General features: G+C 47.3%; 2 protein-coding genes across 7 annotated transcripts; one reads left to right on the plus strand and one right to left on the minus strand.

Annotated features, from left to right (window-relative positions):
* The first annotated feature begins 638 nt into the window (after positions 1-638).
* Positions 639-7,729, plus strand: SETD6 (SET domain containing 6, protein lysine methyltransferase). The gene is made up of 9 exons (XM_078606971.1): positions 639-789; positions 1,772-1,888; positions 3,294-3,438; positions 4,109-4,250; positions 4,756-4,950; positions 5,278-5,401; positions 5,611-5,791; positions 6,325-6,464; positions 6,720-7,729. The coding sequence occupies exons 1-9, from the start codon at positions 760-762 to the stop codon at positions 7,044-7,046; spliced, it is 1,401 nt and encodes a 466-aa protein (XP_078463097.1). The 5' UTR covers positions 639-759; the 3' UTR covers positions 7,047-7,729.
* ZFAT (zinc finger and AT-hook domain containing) lies at positions 7,520-23,806 on the minus strand. Of its 6 annotated transcripts, none has more exons than XM_078606962.1 (19): positions 23,602-23,806; positions 21,459-21,626; positions 20,904-21,260; positions 20,583-20,750; positions 19,844-19,982; positions 19,144-19,285; positions 18,557-18,708; positions 17,713-17,994; positions 16,480-17,072; positions 15,878-16,113; positions 14,217-14,304; positions 13,505-13,654; positions 12,779-12,952; positions 12,316-12,404; positions 12,013-12,151; positions 11,473-11,594; positions 10,944-11,061; positions 8,832-8,932; positions 7,520-8,382 (listed from the first exon to the last, which is right to left on the minus strand). In XM_078606962.1, the coding sequence occupies exons 1-19, from the start codon at positions 23,609-23,611 to the stop codon at positions 8,086-8,088; spliced, it is 3,525 nt and encodes a 1,174-aa protein (XP_078463088.1). In that variant the 5' UTR covers positions 23,612-23,806; the 3' UTR covers positions 7,520-8,085. The 6 variants fall into 6 exon arrangements, with proteins under 6 accessions (XP_078463088.1, XP_078463087.1, XP_078463091.1 ...); XM_078606961.1 differs by having other exon boundaries at positions 20,583-20,768; XM_078606965.1 differs by lacking the exon at positions 23,602-23,806 and adding an exon at positions 22,979-23,531 and having other exon boundaries at positions 20,583-20,768.
* Positions 23,807-24,634: the final 828 nt, after the last annotated feature.

Raw genomic sequence — 24,634 nt, forward strand, 5'->3', positions numbered from 1 at the left:
GATTTTTTCAGTGTTGGTGTACGGTGCTTTTTCTGCAATATTTTGCTCTTTTCTTGGATTTTCTGTTTGCACTTAGTCACATAGTCACTTTAAGATGTTTTCTTGTTCATGTTTTTGTTTGTTGCGGTTGCACCCGATTCAAGAGCCGCATGGCTCACATGGCTATACCTAATACATGAACTTGGTATCATCATCCACTGTGCTATCATCATCCACGGTGGTATCATCAATCATCCACTCGTGGTATCATCATCCACTGTGGTATCATCATCATCCACTCGTGGTGTCAGAATCCACTGTGGCGAGACGTGGGACGCGATGGAGACGCACTTGGCCCGCCTTGTCGGGTGGTCGCCCCCATCGGCCTCGGGCTGCTTCGGCTTCAACCACCACGATCCTTCGGCTTCCATTTTGCCTTCTCAGGCCTCCACGCTTGCGTTCATTTTTTTTGTTCCGACCGAAATTTCTACCTGTTGCTCTCCTGTGAACACGGCGCGCCTCGGCAACGCGAAAGATTAAATTAATTTAACTAAATCACAACTTTAACTAAACCACAACTTGCTTAATTCGCGGTCACCGCTTCGCCGAGCGCGCTTTGCGTGCGTGACGCGGGCCACGTGACCCCCCCCACTCGCCACGTGACCCTCCCCCTTGCCCCCCCCCGCCACATTGAGGGTCGCGAGCCGCTGGAAGCGCTCAGCCCACGGCGTGATTCTCTCTTCTCCATCTTCTCTCTCTCGAGTTCACCTCGCGGCCTCCATGTCTCACGCGCGCAGCAAGCGAGTGAAGGTGAGTGGGAGGAGGAGGAGGCCCCAGGCGCCTCCATTGCCCGTCCTGGTGGTGTCCACGACGGTGTCGCTGCTGGGCCCCCCCCGCCCCGCACGTGGTCGATGGTGGCGGCCACCCGCGTGTTGCACCACAGCAGCAGCGAGCGCGTTCATACAACTACCGCTCGTTCATTTGCGACGCTGGTGGCGCCATGTAATTAATGCGCGTTGCCATGACGTCTCGTTTGCCTCGTGCTGATCGCGGATGGAGTCTGCACGCAGCTTGCACTTGGTTCAGCTGCGGCAGTAGGATAACAGTGGATAGAGAATGGTTTTTGGTAATGGTGACGGCCGCTTTGGGTGTATGCGCTGCAATGTTTTGAGAGTTTAACATGGGACAGTCGTGCAACCCTAGTGCACAGCCCTCGATCTGTCCACTGCTGGATGAGGCCGCACCCTCCCCCCACGCGTTTCGCGAGTGGCCGTGGTGTGTGGACCACGCGGTGGTGATGATGATGATGGTGGTGGTGATGATGGTGAAGGGCCCTGGTAGTGGTGCCGCTGTCAGGCCGCCGCTGGCGGTCGCCCTGGCCGGGAGTTGCATTCGGCTCACCGGGTTCATAACGCAGACCGGGTAGCCACGCTCAGAAGGTCCACACACACACAGAGAGAGAGAAGGTCCACACACACTGAGTGCTTTGCTGTACTCCTGGCCACCTTGCAGCCCAGCCAGTGGAGTTTGGTGTTGCACACTAATCTGTGTTGTTCTTTCTTCCCTGACCCATCTCGCCCTGCTCTGCCTTCAATTTGATCTCGACACATTCGTCAATAGTTCTGCTCTAAAGAGGAACCGTACAACAGGCGACGTTTTGAGCAATGACCCTTTTTTTAGACGAGCAATTGATTGATTGCTAGTTGGGAGACTGCGTTAGACAAAGTGTTGTTGCCTTGTTTAAAAGGAAATCTTGAGAACAGTTATCGATTAACAGTATTTGCATTTCCAGGTGGACGATGAAGTGGCAACAGGGGGCACTGTGAAGGCGAGTCGCCACGGCCTGGATGACATCTTGCAGGAATTCGAGTCGTGGTGCAGCAGCGTGAACCTCGAGCTCAGCCCCAAGGTGCGTCCGCCGTTCTTGTGAAGGCATCGGGTTACTAAACTATTTTATTTCTCACCAGGTAAGGCCCACTAAGGTATGTAGCTCGTTCTCAGAAGCGACCTGACCACAAATGATAGCTCATGTGGACATTTATTGTAGCCAAATACTCTAAATGCAGGTGTCTAGATGTGGAGGGAAAAGCCGGAGGAACCGGAGAAAATCCACACAACCACGGGGAGAACATGCAAACTCGAAATATACAGGCACTCCTTGACATACGTGATAGATGCGTTCCTAGAAAAACACACGCATCTCAAAATCGTGTATGTCAAAAGCAATTTTCTCATAAGAAATAATGGTAAAGGAGGGAGTTTCAGTCGCAGACATAATCGCCTATATTATCCCTGCATATTAATAGGCCGATTTCCAGCGACGCTCCCCTTTTATCTCTCTCGGTCCTTCATTCTTAACCTCTCTGTGTTCTCTTGCTTCAGTGCCCTCTCATTAGTTATCCCTTTACCACCTGTTCCTCTCCGGATATTAGACATCCGGCCACCCGTGTTCTTAATGATCCCTTCACAACATGTTCTCTTTCTAATTTCTCTCAGCACCTGTGTTCTATTTCATAAATCTTTAGTAGCGCTGCATAACATTTCTTCTCCATTTGGTGTCCCCTACACTTGTAACTTCGCCTGATTTGCGTTGTGGAGACAAAGGCAAGAGCGCTGGTGTACACGCCGTGAGATGCTGTAGATTGTACACTCAAGTTATTGTACCGCACTGGCTGTTGGCAACGGTGCCAGGCCTGGGTGGCTATGTCGCGTTGCGGATGATATTCCGAAAATTACCTCACGCATGTCAATAAAATGTCTAAATACAAAGCGCGTGTTATTCCAAAATGGCGTAGCACAAAAGCGCGTAAACTGAGGATTACCTATACAGACGTCTGGGTCGGAATTGACCCCACGCCCTCCAGTATACCAGGCGAGGTAGTTAGCATCTCGCCACCATGGCGTCCAAGGTTAATGTGGGAAGAGTGGAACAGTGCTGCTAAGCAGGTTCCCCCTCGTGAGTAGGATATCGAGGTGTTGCTGACGAGAACGTTTGTCTCAAAAATGTTTCCTTGTCACAACTCCACACATTTCTGGAGTTGGTCTTAACATCCATCAGCATTGCACCATAGCAGTTTAAAGGATACTATTGGTGAGCAAGCAAATGTTGGACAACAGCAGCGTTATTATAACTGGAATTTGAGAACTGCTGTTAGATATATTTTCCAGAGAAGAATGCTGTTTTGAGAGTTGGAGGAATGTTACCAACCCAGCCAAAATGTTTCAGTAAGTTCAGCGAGTGTGCTCGATCATGCTTCTGCATTACAATGGTGATAACGTTGCTGACGGAGGCCATGATGAATACTTTTTTGCAGGTGGTTCTAAGTGAGGATGGCTTGGTGGACCGCTATGGCCTGCAGGCAGTGGAGAATATCTCTGAAGGAGAGGTGCTGTTTTCTGTGCCCCGAGATGCGTTGCTCAGCTCTATGACTACCTCCATCAGCCAGGTCCTTGAAAAAGGTGCGTAAGTTATTAAGTGGGATTTTTTGTTGTTGTGCCTTTCAAATTACTACTATAATAAGCCAAGAATGTGTGTGGCCCGCACGTGACGTCACTCCACGAGGCCTACCCCCCCGCGATGTCACTCCACATGAGGCCCACCCCACCCCCTCATTAATATTCATGAGTGGGTGCATTTTTGCAAAATTTACACTAACGCACAAGGTCGTGCACTCCACATGCTGCACCCCTCCCCTCCACAACCGTGAGGGGGTGACGTCACTCCACATGCCGCACCCCTCCCCAATAATCATTAGCGGGTGACGTCACTCCACATGGGCAACCCCACCCCCTCAATAATCATGAGCTGAACTATTTTTCTATTGCATATTTCAGATTTACTGCAATATACACCCATCCTTGGACGGGCAAAACAGCTAGTTCATAATAAAAACGCATTTCATGCAGGGCCCAAAATTACCAACTTGCACAACATTGGCACTTTTTTAAAACCCAGTACAAGCAACTAGGCAAATAAAAGCCATTGTTGGAGATTCATGAAAACTGCCCATGAATACTGTGATCTGCATTTCACAACCATTCATTATTCCAAGCACTCTCACCCTTTGAGACGTTTAATGGGATCATATTAAATAGTTATTAAATGGATGCTTGTGTTTTCCATCTGCAGAGGCTGCCTCTTTGAAGAGCCAGTCTGGCTGGGTGGCACTGATTGTGGCACTAATGTACGAGTTCACCTGTCCAAACTCGCGATGGAAACCCTACCTCGCTCTCTGCCCTGAACCTGATCAGCTTGACCTGCCCATGTTTTGGTGAGTTTGCAGAGCTGATTGGCGAGACCCCAAGCCACGTAAGGCTATGTGGCACCCATTGAAGCTGTTTAAATATCTTTCCATAAGTATATGGTTTTTATGATTGGTTAAAATTTGCAATTCACATTATCATTGTACAATTACATTGAAAGTATTGATGCACATTAAGCCATAACTATAAATTTTTTAATCTTCCAAAAGGTTAATTATTTCACCAGCCAGTGTTCTTGTCATCCCTCATGGTCCATTGCTGCTACCAGCCATCTCCTGCACATAAACTGCTCTCAATGCTCCATCTCTGTAGTGGTCATCCTCTTGGTCATGTTATATCCTTTGGTTACGACTCTGTCTTGTCCATCGGTCATCATTCTGTCTGGTGGTGTCCTGTCCAAGCCCATTTACTTTTGAAGATGAAAATGTCTTAATCATTCTTAATAATTTGTACAGTTAAAACACGAAAATAGATCTCCATGTTTCCTAAATTCACCACACTGCATATCGCTAGGCCGGAGGAGGAGAGAAAACGTTTGCTGCGTGGGACGGGTGTGCCTGAGGCTGTGCACTTGGACCTGGAAAACATCGAGCTTGAGTTCAACTCCGTGGTGCAGCCCTTCCTGGCCGCCCACCCTACGCTCTTCGACAGCAAACAACACACACTGAACCTTTACAAGCGCATGGTCGCCTTTGTCATGGCCTACAGGTGTGGAAGAGTTGCAGAATGGTGTTAATTGCAGAAAGTAGCTATTTAACAATGTGCTTCCCTTGCGATTTAACAAATTGCACTTCGATTTAAGATTATTCCCCAACTCCCTCCCCCCCTATTGCGATACATAGATAATTAGCAGTGGCTGCCGAGTGTACAGGAACCAATAACAACATAACTACACGATTCTCTGCGTGTATTGTGAGCATAGGAAACTATTGTGATTGACAAATCGATGCATAGTTACATGCTGAGCATAAACATTGCAGAGTGTGAGATTGAGAGCAGTATTGCACTTTTTAACATGGAGTCTTTATAATGCAGTTTCCAGGAACCTCTGGAGGAAGAAGATGAGGATGAAAAAGATCCAAATCCACCCATTATGGTTCCAATGGCAGATATCCTCAACCACGTGTCAAACCACAACGCCAATCTGGAATTCACCAAGGTGTGTGACCTAGCAGGAGCCTGCACCTCACATTTTTCAAGCATTGAATTCAATCAAGACGTTTACACATTTTCTTTGCTCACACATGTTATCGCCATCTTCTAATTTGTATTGAATACTCTTGCGTCTTTCGGTCAAGTCACGTAAATAAAACAATAATATTGAATTGTGTTGAATAGTTACGCTTGTTTGTTTTGTCTTGTGTGCAGGACTGCCTGAAGATGATATCGACACGCCCTATAGCCAAGGGGGAAGAGGTGTATAACACATACGGCGACCTGGCTAACTGGCAGCTGCTGCACATGTATGGATTCGTGGAGCCTCACCCTGCCAACAACAATGATGCGGCAGAAATCCAGATGACGACACTATATAAGGCCGCACTGCAGGGTACAGACTATTTCATTGTTCGGATTTAGATCATACCAACCCCATGCAATAATTGAACTTTTGGCTCGGAAGGACGATTTAGATCATACCAACCACATGCAATAATTGAACTTTTGGCTCGGAAGGACGATTTAGATCATACCACAACCCCATGCAATAATTGACTTTTGGCTCGGAAGGACGATTTAGATCATACCAACCCCATGCAATAATTGAACTTTTGGCTCGGAAGGACGATTTAGATCATACCAACACCATGCAATAATTGAACTTTTGGCTCGGAAGAACGATTTAGATCATACCCGTACAGACCTGAAGCTATGTTGATGGGCATCGGCTAATTTTCGAGCTGTGCTGCCCAGTGTTTTACATCACTGGTAACGCTACAAAGCTCTTATGGTTTTGATGACGATAAACACATTACAAAAATCTTTCAAGATAAAATATTTTTCACGTCATATTGTGTACTGCTGTAGCTCTTGTAATCCGCTTGTGTTATTTAAACACCATTGTGAAACGTGCTGGTCAAACAGTGTTTGGAGAAAGTAGGAAGCAGCTGGTCGAGAAGAAATGGAAAGTGCTGTGTGACATGCTGCTGGTGGGCGAGGAGGGAGCGTTCGTTATCGGTCGCGAAGGAGTCCTCACCGAAGAAGAGCTCTACGCAGCCCTCAAGGTCCTTTTCTAAGCCAAATGTCAATTTTATTGGCTGCCCACAATGTCTATAAACATGTGCTTCTATACTGTGCCTCAATAATCACATCCACTGCTCTCAAATCGTGTAGCTACAAGATCCGTCAAATTTGCAGAGCACATTTGCTTCAGTAAATTGCTAATTAAAACACCAGCTCGACACTCACATCTTTCCTAATTCTACAAATACTCTGGACATAATGGGACTTCTGCGACCGTATGCCTGTGTGTGACCTAGGTGCTCTGCATGTCAGAGGAAGAGTTGCAGGACTACCAGGAGAACGAGGGGTGGGAGGAGGACGATGCAGCTGACGAGTCACTGACCAATGAGGCAATTGTGGAGCTGCACCCCATGTGGCGGACACTGTTGGCAGAAAGCATCCGCATCACACTGGCGGCATATGGCCCCGTGCAAAAGGAAGATGCGGCCATGCTCGCAGACCCCGTGCTCAGTGCCAAGCTGAGCCGTCGCGAGCGATACGCGCTGAACTTGCGCTGTGGACAGACGAGCATCTTGCAGAACTTGCTGCGGCTCACAGAGGGGCAGTTGATGGCCCAAGTCTAAATTCCGAATGTGCAGGCTTGAGATGAAAATTATTTGTACATCTCCCCCCACACCCACCCCTCTTTTGTACACGTAAAAAAAGGAATGGGGACTGAGCCTGAGGGATGCTGCGTGGTGTCATGGTTAGCTAACTGAATATGCAAGCCCAATCAATGGTTAGATCTCTTGACGTGACTGCTGAAACGGTGGGATAAGTTTTGTAAATCCCCTCCCGCCCCACCTGTCCACCCAGCAATGTAAATGGGTGCACCACAGTTAAGTCAATTACAGGTCACGTCTGGTGGGGTAAAGTGTAGGTACTCTTGTGGAATAGGCCAAATTTGTCAGTGGGGCTCTACAGTGGAGGTTCTTCCTCCAATAGCATAAGCAAGCAGTTGCAAAGCTGCGTCATAGCACAGCAGTCGCAATGAGAAGGTTACAAGGCCAATATACTGTACGTTTGAGCAGATTCCAAAAGGAAAGAAAGCACAATGTAATTGTCTTCATTTTAATGCTATCTTGTGTTTTTCACGTTATTGTATATTTTGTACAAAATGTATAATGTTCAACATAAATATAATTCCACCATCACATTGCTTTGCATATTTTGACAGCACAAATACAGGCACATAGGTTAAAGAGTTAACACCTGATCACAATTCAAACTAAATTTTTTTAAAATAAAAACAAATGCATATATTAAATTAAATGTTATAAATGCAAAGTATTATGTAAGAATGAATGACAAAATAGCGGTTGTGTGGCATTCCATCACATTTATTTGCAGGGTTGGTTGGGCTTAGAGTTTGCATTGGTCTCATGCCAGCAGTCCTACCTTTTGCTTTTTCATGATATTTAACCAGTACTCGTGAGGGATGACGACTTTGAGGCATTTGTCCAGAAGTGGATTGACCACGGCTGAAGATGGTGAGCCAGAGTTAACTGCTTAAATAGTTTTTTTTTTAATTTTCAATTAACTACTGGAGATTGTTGGTGCTCACCCAGCCTCATGCCAGCACTGAAGGTCGTCGCCCACCCAGTGGCACAGGCAAGGGAACTGCTATCCCTGCTGCTCCGTCTCCCCGCCTGCGAGTTCTGTTTCGACCGTCTCCACCGTCTCTTCCATTTCCGTCGTCTCTTCCGTCTCCATCAACGTCTCCATCAACGTTTCTGCCATCTCCACCGTCTCCACCACTTCCGTCTCCTCGGTATTGACCATCTCGGGCTGCCCGGGCGCGGCGTCCTCCTGCACGTAGACGATGAACTCGGACGATGGCTCACCCTGGCTGTACATGGTCACCGCCTCCACAGCGGCCTCGACGGCCGATGAAATGACCATGTGCTGCACTTCATAGCCCTGCCGCCATGAGACATGTGGCAGGCATGAGTTAAGAATCTGCCGTGATATTTGAGGAATGGCAATTTTCAGATGGAGGACAATTCCTCTTTTTATGCAGTAGATGAGTTCCTGAAAAGTGCTACATTTATTGAAAAAACACATCAGGCAAGGAATTACTGTATAGAGATTATGGGGATAAAAAGTGCAAATTTGAATTCCAGTTGCACTATAAAATCAATCTGCAGTCATCCCATGGTGGGACAAAGATTTGGGATGAGCGCACATTGCGTACTGTATCATTCCTTTGTATACCCAGAATTCCCACTGCTCAGCCGTGCCGCTCAGGAAAATAGTTTGTCGTCGGCCACACAGAAACCACGTTAAAGCGGGCGCGTTGTGCGAAAAGTGTTCTCGAATTGAAGAGTTATTGCAAAAAACAACGTGTGAAATGTTGCGCAAGTACTGACCGTACATGCCTCCTCCACCATCACCGTTCCAGGCGTCACGTCCGACCCCAACTCGATGATCTGATGCAGGAGGTTGACAGCCGACCCGCCCACTTGCTCTACTGCAGACATTTTCCATACAAACAAAACCAATGTTTTATTTGTTACACGGAAAGCACCATTTAGCCAGGTACCCAGCTAGTTTGCAAGTGAGATCTGTAGCAGCAGAGAACAAGAGCATAAAAGTGATGGTACAGAGGATCAGGCAGTGCAGAGGACCAGAATACAGAGGTGCAGGAAATAAGTGCTTACACAAATTAATATTAATAAAACAGACATACAGTAAACCCTTGCAGGTTTTGCGTATGGGGGGTTGGGCGATAAACCACAGAGCCTGGTGTTTCCCTGACGTTTCCAATGGAGCATGTTTATCAACGATGAAGAGAAATGCCCTTCTAAAGAAAGACCATGCTGTATGCAGAGTAGAGATGATCTCGTAGCCAATGGATACATCGGAATTGCCGATATCATGGGCAAAGACCTGATGATCAAAATAATTCAAGAAATAGTATTTTATGTCCGAGTGTTGGTAGCTGAGTGATACCAAATATGATTGAATCGCTAAGGTGGCTTCCCCGGATACCCACTTTCACAAACTTTTCAGGAGCATTGAACCATATTGATTGTTCAAGTTAAGCCGCCTTGGTGAGCAGATGAGTTTGGAAAGATTGAATGTATCAGCGCGAAGGCTTCAGTTGTGGGGATTGTTCCAGTTTAAGTCACCGGTAATTATCAGCTCCCGGCCAAGGGCGCAGCAGCCATCCTCTGGTGCGGGGCACCCACCCCACTGCAGTGCTTTGCCGCGGCCAATTTCTTGATCTAATCAGGGGTAGCGGTGCACTACCCCCAGAATGCCAATGTAGCTGTTGATCATGGCTCCACAGAGATGCCATGCTTAGACTGTTAGATATGGGTCCTAGTTTGAAGAAACTCATTGTTATGATTTGATCTGGTGAAGCAGATTCCTCAAATCCCAGGAGTATAAGTAGTTGCACCACAGTTCAGTAATTCAGTGTCACGAAGTTAATGATGACTGTCCCACAGATCTATAAACTATCCACACCTGACAATTGTAGCAGCAGTATTGGAAATGTGGCATCTCATTTGTTGCTGATTATCAGACATAGGCACTGAGTCAGGAATAGATTAGCTTGCATTCAGATAGGTTGAAGGATCAGTTCTGATGTGAGTTATTGATATAATTATTGGCCTCTTAAGTGCTGAAGTACCAATTGGGTCTGATAACCCATGCAAAAGGAGTCAATCCTAGCAAAACAGATGGGGGTAATGAGCCAATGGGGTGGTAGTCTCACTGCCTGGAAAGTATAAAAGGTCAACTAAGCTCAGTTGAGAAAGAGTGGCAGCATCTGGAGCTTGACAGCACAGCCGACCGGCAGCTTTCCAGGAGGACAAAGGCAGCTAGGAGATGCAACGACTATAGGAAGTTTGAACTTATGGCTGGGGAGATCCTCATGGTGTTTACAGGTTTTTTTACAGGGTTTTGGTGTGGGGGCCTGTTGAGCAGAGATCAATGTGGGGCACAGGTGAGGTGAGAGACTTCGGAGGACCTGCCTTGGCATTCCCAGCTACACAGATTTCTGGTGGGAGGAATCATGATGAGAATCTTGTTTGCGGTCATGCGTGTGCCGTGTTAAGTATCTTGTGTTGTGAATGAGAATGAGCATCAGCGAGCACTTTAGTCGTAAGAGCTCTGACGTGAAGGATGAACACACCAAGTGGTGCGAGTGAAAGTGTGAGATTGCGTAGGTTTGGATGAGTTTCGGCAGTGTGGTATGGGTTGTAACGATACGATGCCTCCACTGGTAAATTGGGATATTTATCTGGATTGAGCAATATTGAAGACAATGCAGGAGTTGCTCAACACACCGCTGCTCCATGGAAAGCAGTGTAATCTGGGCAGTGACGTTAGAGTAAGCTTGACCATGTTTTTTTCATGTCAACATCTTAACGGGTAATGGCAGATTTAATTGGTTCGAATTGTGATATACTACGGCAAGCTACTGCTCTAGCCTAAGAGATGGTAAGTAAGCATGGACTGGTGTTACCACCCACCGCTCTCTATCGTGTAGCGAAGGTCCTGCAAGGCGGCCACCGCAGTCTCCGTGCTGCGTGCTTCCTCCAACTCCTCCATGTGGCTGGCGGTGTCCACTGACAGCACCAGGGCATGCTCCTGCGAGCACCAGAGCAGAAGGCCATTTTACCATCATCTGATGCGTCACAAACCCCAAGCGTCACAGCGCTATTAAACGCCAGTGATAGCGACCTCCCGCAGTTGTGTTTCCCGATCTACTCCGTTAATTTTCAGTTCAATTCGCGATGATTCCTGCACCTGGTGGTATTCATGCAAAGCTGTCTTGTGAACGCTTGCAAGGACTACAGCTGAAGAAATTGAGCCCTTTAGTGAAGAGCATCATTGCAGGTTAACAATGCGCCAGCACTTTACGAAAGAACAACTATGTTAAATTCAACATTGTAAGACTTCAAGGACGTATGACTTTTTGGATATTACGCAGACACGTATACAAGTTCAGACTGAGCAGTAACGATGGCCGCGAGGTAGATTTTTGTTGAAACGCCTTACCTGCTCCAAACCTCGCATCTCAGGTGTCTGGAGCAGCTTTAGGTTGTGGCGAGTCTTAAAGTGGCGGTTCAGCTCCCATTTGGTATGGTAAACATAGTCGCAGATGGGGCACTTCACCCCACCTGTGACAACAAAAACACCACACATGCTTGTGCTAAAGTGAAGATTACAACAACCAAGAGACAGTGGAAGGCGCCTTACAAATACATGTAAATGATTATTGAACCAGATTCACACAATTGTATGAATCAGGGTTCTTCAACTGGCGCCCTGCGGGCCACGTGCACTTGGGAAAGTCCCGCTGATATAGATGAGCGAGATGAAAGCAACATACATAAGGGAGAGATGAAAGAGGTATAGACACGAGATACAGGTTAGATGAGCATGATGTCACGTGGCATTATAACGTCTGTACACATGGCATAAGATGTTACGCGACCCAACTGCACACGGACATTTTATTACGCGTCCCACCGGGAAAAATATAGTTTTAAAAGCCTATTATACAGAGTCAAAAAATAATTGCTGCTGATCTCTCACCTGGACTCAGCAGCTGGTGCTGGCTCTGGTTGCTCTTGGCAGGGTTCGTGTAGTCCAGGTCTGGGTGCTTTTTGTGGTGGTGTCTCTTGAGGGAGCTCACCTGGTTGCACGAGTAGCTGCAGTGCTCGCACCGGAAAGGCTGAAAACCAACGCAGAGGGAATGAGTGGTTCTACCAGACACAAACACTTTAGCCAGAGAAACATTGCTGTTGTGTCGTGACCCGACGCAAGCTGTGATCTGTATTGTGCGGATCATGAACGTTATTTGTTGTGGGTGCTCGTGCTCATGGCGGGAGTGGTCACCTTCGAGCTGGAATGCTGTTCCATGTGTCGGGTTAGCTTGGACTTCACCGACGCCGAAAAGTCGCACAGCAGGCACTTGAATTGTTTGTCTGACCAACACACAATATGGGCAACACACAGTGGTCTTCATTCACAAGAGGCACAACCAATGTTAACCCTGCATCCCGGAGACCCTGCATCATGATGTCTTTGGTACACATGATAAAGGCTCTTGCATGACCTTCTGAAATCCAATAACTTATTACATATAGGGATCAGTAATTAATTTGTGAGAATATATACAATATTGCTTATAGGGTCCTTCAGACCCAAACAATGGAGATATAGTACTTAATTAATCTACAGAGTCCGAGAGGTCATTACATATAAAAATTACACAGTAGACACCACTAACATAGTCACACTACAAAAGCTGATGGGAGTTGCACTGGCAATTGTAGCCAGACATTCTGACGGTGTCTACCTTTCTGCGAGTGCAGATGTTTGTGGTTGGCCAGGTTTCCCTTGGTCTTGAACTTCTTGCCGCAGATGTCGCACAGATGGGTTTTCTCCATGCTGTGTGTGTTCATGTGCGACGTCAGATTGCTCTTGTTGCCAGTGGCATAGGGACATTTGGAGCACTTGAACGGCTTCAGGCCTGGGATGTGCAAATGAACAGATCACGCAGCAGACCACTTAATAATGCTCAAAATTAGCAGATAACGGCTAAGGCTCATTCTGTCAACTCTGGGTGTTTATACTAATACGTCAAAGTCCCTGCAATGCTGTAGAAACCTGCATGGTTATAAGACTGCAGCTATATAAAAGGGTTGCTGCTGTGGTATAATGGCGATCACACTGGACTTGCAATCTAGAAATCGCTTGATCAATTTGATCTCCCGGCGTGGCAGTTTGAAAAAGGAGAGTTTTCTTTTTTAAATCCGCCGCCCTACCCCTTCCCCACCCATGTCCGCCAAGCAGTACGAATGGGCACACGAAAGTCTATTGGCAGATTGTGTGTGGTAAGGTAAAGTGTGGCTACTCCCATCTCTTCTAATAAGTCTCGCCAACGAGGAAAAGTAGGCCAAATTCCATATAGAGGGGTCCTTCAGAGTTCCCGTGTTCCAGCAGCAGTGTGAGTAAACAATACAGAGCTCTATAAGTTGTAGGGTACTTGCTCAGATGCCTGGGTCAAAGGACAACAACGTACCTTCGTGGGACCAGATGTGGCGCTGCAGGTCAGTGCTGGCTTTGTGGAAGTGCTTGTCGCAGTATGGGCATTTGATGGCGCGCTTTCCGATCAGTCCCTTCATCTGCACCGGCTTGCCAAGCAGCTTCGCGATGCTGCTTGCTGGCACCTCTGTGCGTATCCGTGTGTGTGCACGTGGCGTACATTCATGGCCGTACACAAAATACAGTCACACAGTCACTACTTGGGCACAATAAATGTCCCTTATGCTCACGGTACAAGTATCACATCATGCATCTATAAATTGATTCATAGATTTAGCAAATTAAACATGTCCAAATTTCACTGAACATGTGAAAAAGAGCTTCATAGTTCATCGGATTCCTCCAGTCTAAATAAAGATTCTGATTCTCACTCCTTTAGGCTAATGGAAGGAACAAGCTAGATTAAGAAATAACTAATTATAAATGTCATACAAACAAAACATTAAAAATAACACAATTATTGATTAATGAATTGAATCTTAACCCTGAATCGTGACAATCCATAGAATCACTGCGGAGATGTTTATAGTGTGGTCATTCATGGTAGTATGCTTCCAACTGATAAAGTTGTTTTCAACCAGGGCTGATACACTTAAAAAATGAACTGGTAGTTTACGTGGCCTATCGACACGTTTGCACACATGTACACAGCAAAGGATTTTGCTGTAGAATGCATACATAACACTCACCTGGGTGCTGCCTAAATATGTGGCTCTTGAATGCCCGCCCATCAGTGTGGGTTTTGTTACAAGCCGGGCACTGGTACAAATGCTCCTTCTGCAGCACAGGCACAAGATCGTAACACACAACAGTGGCGACTTTAACAAAAACCTTTGACTACCAAGAATCAGATCGTCAATGGTGCGTGCATGTCTCATCAGATTGCAGAAGCTAAGTATGTTTTGAGCCTGGACAGAGTTTGGATGTGCGACCACCACGCACACATTAGGTTGTTGTCCCTAGGATTTCCTGGGTTCCGTGGTGGGCTTCTATTGCTAGGCTCCCCACCCCTTCAACCTGCACGGACCAGCAAGGCTGAGGATGGTCAATTAAAGTTTGTTTATCCAGGCAGTGACAACTCATAAGATAGAAGTCTTATTTGCAAGAGTGACCTGGGTCACCAAAATGGCAAAGCAAAATATTAAAAATGAAGTACAGTAATGAAACAAACGGAAATGAAAGACAATAGTTAGATGAAAAATGTAAAATATTCTACAACATGAATCAATGTTCATTAATGCATTTCCTGTCGCTTAAGTCCGCTCCAGCAGATTATTTTTAGTATGATCATAGTAAAATTATAATTAAGTTAGTGAAACATATATAGGGTGATTATTGTACTTTTCGGTAAATAAACAAGAATTTACCAGTCCAATGCAATTACAAGTGAAGTTCTAAATAATCGACAGCTCAGCATCAAGTTGTGATTTAGATGGGACACCAAGGACATTGTTGAAGCAATGGGATTCCGGGTCTATGGGGCACGAATAGAGAATTAATGAGGAGCACGCGAGTTGTTTAATCTCTGCACGAAGTAACTCCAAACGGCCCCCATGACCTGCACAGCCGCGTAGAGGTCCTCCTTCAGCAGTGGATTGACAATAGGGTTGTACACGTGTACAAATGTAATACATGGTGCATGGATTGTTATGGTAACACTGCAAGGCAGCACATGTATAGAGAATAGGGGTTGTATTGCATTGTGTGGAGTCTTTGCACAGAAGCAGCACACCTCAGCTGCCCTGTCGGCAGACCCCACCTAACCTCAATCTTGTGACACGGGGGGGTCGGCTCGTGGGGAGAGGCCACGAGCCGTTCATCCTGACGTCACGTACTTCACAGCCACTGTGCAAAGCCCTGCAGCCAATGTGATGCAGCATAAGTAATATCAAGATTCACTGCTTGGTGTAACTACTATGAGTGCTTAAAACCTAATGTGAAGCTTTTAAATGTGTCACGGGAAAAATGTGGAAATGTTTATCTATCAACTCTGCTTTCACAACCATCTGGTGTCCGTTGTGTAGCTTAAACTCCATGCTTATTTTAATTGTGGTGCAATCTGTGAGCTCAGATCACAAAAATGTACCCATGAACGATATGTGGAATAAACAGAAACTATATCCGAGATCATTTCTAAAAAAAATAAACGTCTTTATCAACACTGCAGTGGGGGTGGGGGTTATGTTTGCACATTCCCTGCCAACAACTTCTAATGCCTTTGCAGACCAGCCTGCACTTGGCTGGCCATGCACATGCAATACAATGCTGTAGGCAGAGCGCGAAAGCGCCGATGACAACAAGCACCACGACATTCGCGTGGATCCAGGGGCAAGAAGGTGAGGCGACTCACATTCGCGGAGTGCCGTCTCTGTACGTGTCCCTGCAGCTTGTACTTGTCGGCTGTGGCGAAGGTGCAGCCAGGCTCACTGCAGCTCATTTGCTGCTGGCCGTGCTTGAGCGTCTCGTGCCGCTTGAGCCCGTTCTTGGTGGCGGATGAGTAGTCGCACTGCGTGCAAACGTAGGGGTGCTCGCGCGTGTGTGTCCGCATGTGCATGTCCAACATGCCCTGGTACCAGAAGAGCTTCCCTGCATAGGTGGGCGGTACAGAAAACATAACAAATACATTTCGAATTATAAAAATAATTACTTGTTCAAGTCCTATTCACACGGTGTTTATTCATATAAAATGTCACGATATATAGCAAGAATCGGGATAAAATTCGAGTAATAAAACATTAGCACAAAGGATTTTGTAATTAATGTAAATAAACGATCGATGCCTTATGTTAACAGGACGCATTTTTTTCTCTAGTTCCAGTTTTTTTGAATGTTTGATGCAAATGTACACACTTTTAAGTACAGAAAATGCTAAATCACACACAACCATAATTCCGCATAAAATGAGTATGGTGAGGCTATGAAGTGACAAGATGTTATGACCGGTGAGCATACCACAATGTTCACATTCCAGGTCTCCGAACTCTCGTCTCAGCTTCTCGTACACAGCGCGGCTGAGGGACCTCTTCGGCAGCTCACTGAAGATCAAATCAAAAGCGGACAACCCCTCTTGTGCGCCATCAATGTCCTTGGCCATGCTCAAACATTCAGACTCAGGTCCCACAACGGATGAACCTGGCTCCAGGTCACTGCTGCTCGTCGCTGCAGCCTCGCAGCACTCCAGGTCTGCTTTGCTCTGCAGGTGATCGTTCTCCCCGCTCGTCTGTAAGCCAACGTTCAACAGCAATGCCCCGTCGCCATCCTGGCCGAGCTTTTCGCCGTCCGCTGCATTGTAGAGCGACGTTCGAGGGTCCTGAATTAGCGTCTGGTCGTCCTTTTGATCCCTGGTGTCAGGCTGCTCGGCATCGGCCGAATCCTCACCGATGCCAGGCTCCTTGAGGTAGAAGCTCCGACCGAGGGATTCGTCGAAGAGGGCGTCGGACGCGAAGCGTGGATCATCGGCATGCTGCTTGGCCAGGTGCGATCGGAGCCAGGCCGCGCTCACAAACTTACAGGTGCAAACCGCGCACGTGTACACCATGCGGTGCCTGCCACGTTCAGAGAAAATTATTGATGAATGTCACGGGTGTCCAAAGTTAAATCGACACAATTGATATGATAACATCGATATTTATGCTGTGCACAAGGATATCGCAAAATGGCCAACGCAAAAACTACATTAAAGTATGTAAAATAAGCCGTAGTATCTAAATGCTGCTTAATATCCTTTTGTTAGAAAACAGTTAACATCAACACATAAAGCAGAACTCGGAAAGATATATGTTACAGCATCTTATTCATGTTTCCTATGTCTCATGGAGGTGCTTTGTGAAGTAATGATTATGTAAAGAGGACTTGTAATCCAGTAGTTGCTGGTTCGATTCAGTCTGCTGGCATGGCAGTTGTAACAATGTCCAAGTTTCCTAAATCCTCCCATCTCTGCCCACCCAGCAGTATAAATGGGCACACCAATTTGTCTATCAGCAGGTCGCGTGTGGTCGGGTAAAATGGGGGCATTTCCATCTCTTTCAAGAATCTTGCCCAGTGTAGAAGAGTGACCCAAAAATTCCTTCCAATGGCAACCCTTCCGCCAGCAGTGGGAGAAAGCAGGTTATTGCAGGGCTGCACTTTGCCTCTTTGATCGCAGACGGCAACAACGTGGCTTAAAGGAGAGGGACGGCCACTTGCCTGTGCACGTGGGCCTTGAGCACCGACAGGCGGGATGCCGCGTAGCTGCAGAGGTGGCACGAGAGCGTGTGGTGCACGCCGGGCTCGGCGTGGGTGAGCCGGTGCTGGTCGCGGGCGTACTGCGTCTTGAAGGCGTGGCCGCACACGGGGCACGTGTAGAGCAGCTGGCGCCGGCCCTCGCGCGTGCGCAACCTCAGCTCGGCATAAGCCACGCGCACCTTTTCATCCTGCTGGTCGTGGGTCTGCTCCAGGTGCTTCAGCAAGTTCTTCACTTCGGTGTAGCTGCCGTGCACAACAATTGTTGTCATCACTACTGTCATCACTAACCTGAATGTTATCCTTCACATTCGAAGCGCAGAATTCAGGGATGGGGAAGCTATGGCTCGCAAGCAGAATGATTTCATGCAGCTCGCGGATATATGGTCGTGGGCCACTCAAACGTTAAACGAAAAACACTTCTAAAAGCTGACATGCATAAAAAGGGTGTATTCATGTCACACAGCGTGTTACATCTACATTGTTCTAAAATATCAGTGGCTAGGAGATGTTAGCTACCTTGCCTGGTATACAAAAGGTCGTGGGATCGAACCCGACCCTAATGCCTGTACATTTGGAGTTTGCATGTTCTCCCTGTGGTCGTGTGAATTTTTCTCCGGGTCCTCCGGTTTTTCCCTCCACATTTATAAACACGCATTAAGAGTATTTGGCTGCTATAAACTTTAACACGATAAGCCACTTCCTTTGGCTATCATTTGTGGCCAAGTTGCTTCTGAAAAAGAGCTATAGAGCTCAGTGGGCCTCACCTGGTCAAATAAAAGTTTGTTTTTAGTTTACATCCACATACCGCATCCTGCAGAAGGAGCAGGCGTGCTTCACCCGCTGGTGCACGCGCTCCATGTGCACGCGCAGGTGTCCTCGGTTGCGGCAGGTAAAGGGACACTTCTCACAGCTGAAGGCTTCGCCCGTGTGCTTGCGAATGTGCACCACCAAGTTGGCCTGCGCACGCCATCGGCAAACGATCAATGTCACTCATCGTAGGTTTTTAAGAGAACTCTAAAAGTCTACTTATCGTTATGCTCAGGAATTATAACATACCTCCAGTCTGTCTGGCAGAGGTCACTTCACACGTAGAAAATTCAAATACCGCAAACACAGCTTACTGCTATAGCTGATTTGTTTAGTTGTTTTGGCCAAGATTAACAAATAAACATTTGTATTTACAATATGTAGCATTTCTACACATGCTATAAAACGCATGTCTGTGGGTGTATGTTCACGCACTTGCCTCTGTTTTGACTTGCATATGTCACAGTGCGTGTGTTTGTGAGCTTTCTGTGCGAAGATTTTTCTTGTAAAGTCAAATTCTCCAACAAAATGGAGGCTTCATTAATGAACTGGATTTTGAATGATTTGGTGGTAAACTTCAGTTACCTTGATGGCACTGGCATAGTCACAGTCAGGGCACTTATACGGCTTCTCCTGGGTGTGGACACGCAGATGGACCTGCAGCGAATACTTAAACTTGAAGACCTTTCCACAGTACTCGCACGAGAAGATCTTCAGACTGTTTGCCCTGCAGCGGAAGTGTGGAGCAGATTGGGGATAGCGCGTATGTTTTAACCGTGTAATGAGCGACTTCCACGACACGTCGTGTAGAGGGTACTTCTTCTTTATTACTCACACTGGGCACAACACAGGCCAACACGTGTTCTTCCTCACACTGAGTATAACTCGAGGTATTAACACCTCTACTGGCTACACACACATCCTGCCCCTTTGTCTGCAGAACTCCACCACTGCTCACCCCAAGAGGGCCCGACCAGCAAGCTCTTCAACTATCTCCGGTACATTTTATCTTATTATTCATGATGAGATATAATGTATGTTAACTTATAATGTGCTTTTTTGTACACTTCATGACATTTAGTCACAAATTGTATTCTAGAAATGTTGACTCGATACGCAACCCCTGATTTTAACAACATCTGTGGGATATTAGAGTTTACTTCAAGTAATTTCGAGTGAAGCAGCATTTCCCAGGAACACATCCCTTATGTATAGCGTGGGATTCCTGTATAGGCAGTATAAGCATATGGACCAAAACGTGTTCATTGTGCTGCGAGGCACTTGCCTCGTGATGTTGTTTTGTCCGGTGCAGAGCTGTGAGATGGAGTACTCCTGGAAGCCTCGTTCCTTGGCAGCTTCCATGGCGGCAGGCTGCATCACCATGTCAGCTGACTCCTCTGGGCCAGGTGCTGGCACGGTCCTTGCTGCATCCATTTTTTGGCAATAATGGCATTTCAACAACACGGTTACTTCACTACAATGCAGACTATTGCTTTTTCCATCTCCAAAAATAAGCTTGCTCCTCTGCAATGACAGTGGTTTTTGTGCCCAACATAATTATACTCATGTTCTTCATCGACATTGCTTTTATATGTAGTACTATCCCCCTTTACGTCTCCCCTTTTGCACTGCCCTGCAAGTACATCAGGGGGCAGTGGGTATGAGCTGTTGAGGCCTCAATAGATGATCAACATGTTCACCATAGCTCCCAGATGTTTTGAAACTATAATACAAAGTGTTGTTCATGGATGAATAAGGGTTTCTGTTGCAAGGTAGCTCGAGTGGTGAAAGTGGATTTGTTTATTTATTGTGCTTGTGCACCACTGCCAATGCAGTTTCTTAATATAATAGAACACAGTATAATAAAATGGTTGTCTAATTTCGGTAGTACTAAAAAGTAAAGAAACTAATATGAGTCAAGTAAACCCAATAAATCCAGCAGTTTATCCTCTTGTCAAATTACAACATTAAAAAAATGACCATTCCGTCTGTAAAAGGGCACAAGATACAAGTCCGAGTCGCACCTGATACGGCCTCCTGGGGCATCAGCAGCAAGCCAGCAGGCGCATTGCTCTCCTCGGTAGGTGCAGTCGAGTCTTCGTGCACTACATTCTGAATGTTCGCTGGCTCTGCTTGTTCCGTGTCTCCTTTGATGTTATGTTGCTCATTTCGTTCTCCAGAGTCTGCCACGTCTGCAGGCATAGAGGCACCTGCATCATAACAAGAAGAACCATGCTGCTTCTTAGCAGAGTACTATACTCGATCAAGTAACAAGTATGTTAAAAGTGGAATAACACCCTATTATAATAAAACACAAACACGTTATAGTAGAGAGCAGCCTTTACCTTTCTCCCTCCTCTCCTCTACATCATCTCTGTCCTCGCCCGCAAGTGGCATGCAGCGATGCTTTCTCAGCTGACGTTGATTGGAGAATCTGCGCCGGCATTTCCCACAATTCATTTGGTCGTGAGCCACTTGCTCTTCAGGCTCGGGCTCTCTGTCTGGGTTGTTGTTTACTGGGCCCCCTTCACCACCACAGTCAATGTCAACCTGGAGCTCTTCTGTTCCTACAGTGCTTGCAGGATTACTCTTTTCAGAGTGGGTCTTAGCCTTCGTATTGTCATCAACCTCGGAGGCATCTGAAGCATCAACGCTGGACTTCTTGCGTGACCCTTTAGGCCGTCCCCTCTTTTTCTTCACCTCTGTAAATCCAGAGACAAGCCACACCACTCCCAATTACTGCAGAGTAACTTTTGACTTATCTGATTAGTTCAAAGAAAATTGCAACCACTTTTACACTCTAAAGAGCTGTTATTGTACGATATATTCACTGAAATTTAAATTTTAAGCATTAATACGATGCTGCTTATTGTATCGATTGCAATAATGCTTAAGCCTACCCAGCTGCCCAGAATTCGCAACTCCGGCTTCGGACAGAGGCTGGAGAAGAATGACGATGGTGCCAGGAGGCTCATCTTCTCCTGGGTGGCACTCGGTCACGTGTGACAGGAGTCGGGTCTTGTTGGGTGAGAACTGGTTACACAACCGGCACATGTACAGGGCTCCATCTGCAACGAAAGTCCCTCAAGCTTTAGGATTCGGCACGCCGACAATGCTGTAATGTCCATCGTGCCTCACAATGAAATACATGTGCCTACACGTTCTCTAAATGTACTCATTTATCCAGGAACGCCACACCGAGTAGTCGGACACTTTTTAAGGAGGGTCCTGCATTGAATCCTTGTTTCAAGGCATTTTCAGCCGATGAACGCGTTTTTAGACAAGTGGGAGGAAAGTGGAGCAGCCAGAGCAAACCGCCGCATGCGAGGGGGCAACACTGTCCACATACAGATGGAAACTGAGAGCGACGATTTCACCTGCTGGACTTCCTGCTCCTGGCGAGCCAGAGTGTGGCGTCTGGACGCCCACTGGGAGTTTCACAGCACAAACTGCTGGATGACACATTGACACGTGTGCGCGCCACCACCGCTCCGCATCCCAATGTGTTCTCAAAAACTAAACAGCACACTTCGATACACGAACAACATTTGATTGGGAGGGTTGGGGGGCAGATTGAGATAGGGCGGTAATTGTTTGGGTCGTTTGGAGCGCCACATTTATGACGAGGGCGCATGAGCAGTTTCCATTCAGGAGGGTGGATGCCTCTGGAATGGAAATGCTAAATATATGATGGGCTACAGGTTTTTCAGTGACGTTACCCAAAATGTGGAGGGCAAAGGCGGGCAGGAAGCCACTGTCACCATTACCAAGGGAAGTATTTTTTTGCTGTTTGTATGTTTGCTGTATGTATGGTTGCTGTGTGTACGTGTGCTGTTTGCTGTGTGTATGTTTGCTGTATGTATGTTTGCTGTATGTATGTTTGCTGTATGTATGTTTGCTGTTTGTATGTTTGCTGTGTGTATGTTTGCTGTGTGTATGTTTGCTGTTTGTATGTTTGCTGTATGTATGTTTGCTGTATGTATGTTTGTTGTGTGTATGTTTGCTGTATGTATGTTTGCTGTGTGTATGTTTGCTGTGTGTATGTTTGCTGTGTGTATGTTTGCTGTTTGTATGTTTGCTGTATGTATGTTTGCTGTATGTATGTTTGCTGTTTGTATGTTTGCTGTGTGTATGTTTGCTGTATGTATGTTTGCTGTATGTATGTTTGCTGTATGTATGTTTGCTGTTTGTATGTTTGCTGTTTGTATGTTTGCTGTATGTATGTTTGCTGTATGTATGTTTGCTGTGTGTATGTTTGCTGTGTGTATGTTTGCTGTGTGTATGTTTGCTGTGTGTATGTTTGCTGTGTGTATGTTTGCTGTTTGTATGTTTGCTGTTTGTATGTTTGCTGTTTGTATGTTTGCTGTATGTATGGTTGCTGTATGTACGTGTGCTGTATGTCGCACCGTAAGTCGCCAACCTGCGAGTGCGTGGAGAAGCAAAGACAGGACTTCAGACTCCGAGATTGGGAGGAAATTAAATTGCTGAGGTTGTTTTTGCCAGTTGTTTCCTTGGTAGATTTAAAATATCCCATTTAAGAAAATTCACCAAACTGGGTTATAACCCAGTGGTGGCACTGATAAATACAAATCTCAATTATGAACACCGCAGCACTTTAGTTTACATTCAGCGCACACTGAGTGTTGTAATAATTTTGTATAAACCCACTCCAGAATTAAAATGGTAATATTCACGGCCAGACTTTAAAAAAGAATCCCCCAATGAAACACAACACGAACAAACAGTCCACGTGTAGCCGTGCACTGTGGCCGTGCCCTCCCGCCTGCCCCAACACAACGCTCGGAGACACACGCGGGGCAATTCTAGCGACATTATAACGTGGGCGCAGTGGCCAGAAGCGCGCCCCGAGTCGCCAAGCTGCGCAACGTTTCGCAAACTGCGAGCTCATCCGGAGCGAGGAAAGGGCTTCTGCAGCTTCTCTCGTCTGCTGCTGCTGCTGCTTCTGCTGCTCCCAGTGAGTGGCCCAGTCGCCCATTTGCGCGGCCACCAGTTCCTGCCGCCGCCGCCGCCTTCTCCACTCACCTGAGGCCATCGCGAGATATCCCCCAAGCACGGCGACGATTCTATTTCAAAATGAGTTTCGAGAATAATTTTCCCCCCAACTACTTTCCCTTTTACGCGGATATTTCGCGCTCGTTTTTTGGGCTCATCTCGACGAATCTGCTCGCTTCAAACGAGAGGAGGTTAGACATGGCCGATGGACGCGCGGAGGGGGTGGGGGGAACGCAACCGAAGAGTGGGCGGGGCGAAGACGACAAACACCGGCGGCCATCTTACTGCGGGGTAGCGCGTCGTCAGGCGGCCATCTTACTGCGGGGTAACGCGTCGTCAGGCGGCCATCTTACTGCGGGGTAGCGCGTCGTCAGGCGGCCATCTTACTGCGGGTAGCGCGTCGTCAGGCGGCCATCATGCCTAGGGGTAGCTCGTCGTCAGGCGGCCATCTTACTGCGTGGTATCCCGTCGTCGGGCGGCCATCTTACTGCGGGGTAGCGCGTCGTCAGGGGGCCATCTTACTGCGGGGTAGCGCGTCGTCAGGCGGCCATCATGCCTAGGGGTAGCCCGTCGTCAGGCGGCCATATTACTGCGGGGTAGCGCGTCGTCAGGCGGCCATCTTACTGCAGGGTACCGCGTCATCAGGCGGCCATCTTACTGCGGGGTGGAGCGTCGTCAGGCGGCCATCTTACTGCGGGGTAGCGCGTCGTCAGGCGGTCATCTTACTGCGGGGTAGCGCGTCGTCAGGCGGCCATCTTACTGCGGGGTAGCGCGTCGTCAGGCGGCCATCTTACTGCGGGATAGCGCGTCGTCAGGCGGCCATCTTACTGCGAGGTAGCGCGTCGTCAGGCGGCCATCTTACTGCGGGTAGCGCGTCGTCAGGCGGCCATCTTACTGCGGAGTAGCGCGTCGTCAGGCGGCCATCTTACTGCGGGGTAGCGCGTCGTCAGGCGGCCATCTTACTGCGGGGTAGCGCGTCGTCAGGCGGCCATCTTACTGCGAGGTAGCGCGTCGTCAGGCGGCCATCTTACTGCGGGGTAGCGCGTCGTCAGGCGGCCATCTT

The sequence above is a fragment of the Lampetra planeri genome, chromosome 26 (assembly GCF_965212315.1).
Source record: "Lampetra planeri chromosome 26, kcLamPlan1.2.h2, whole genome shotgun sequence".
In the NCBI taxonomy this organism is placed as follows: Eukaryota; Metazoa; Chordata; class Hyperoartia; order Petromyzontiformes; family Petromyzontidae; genus Lampetra; species Lampetra planeri.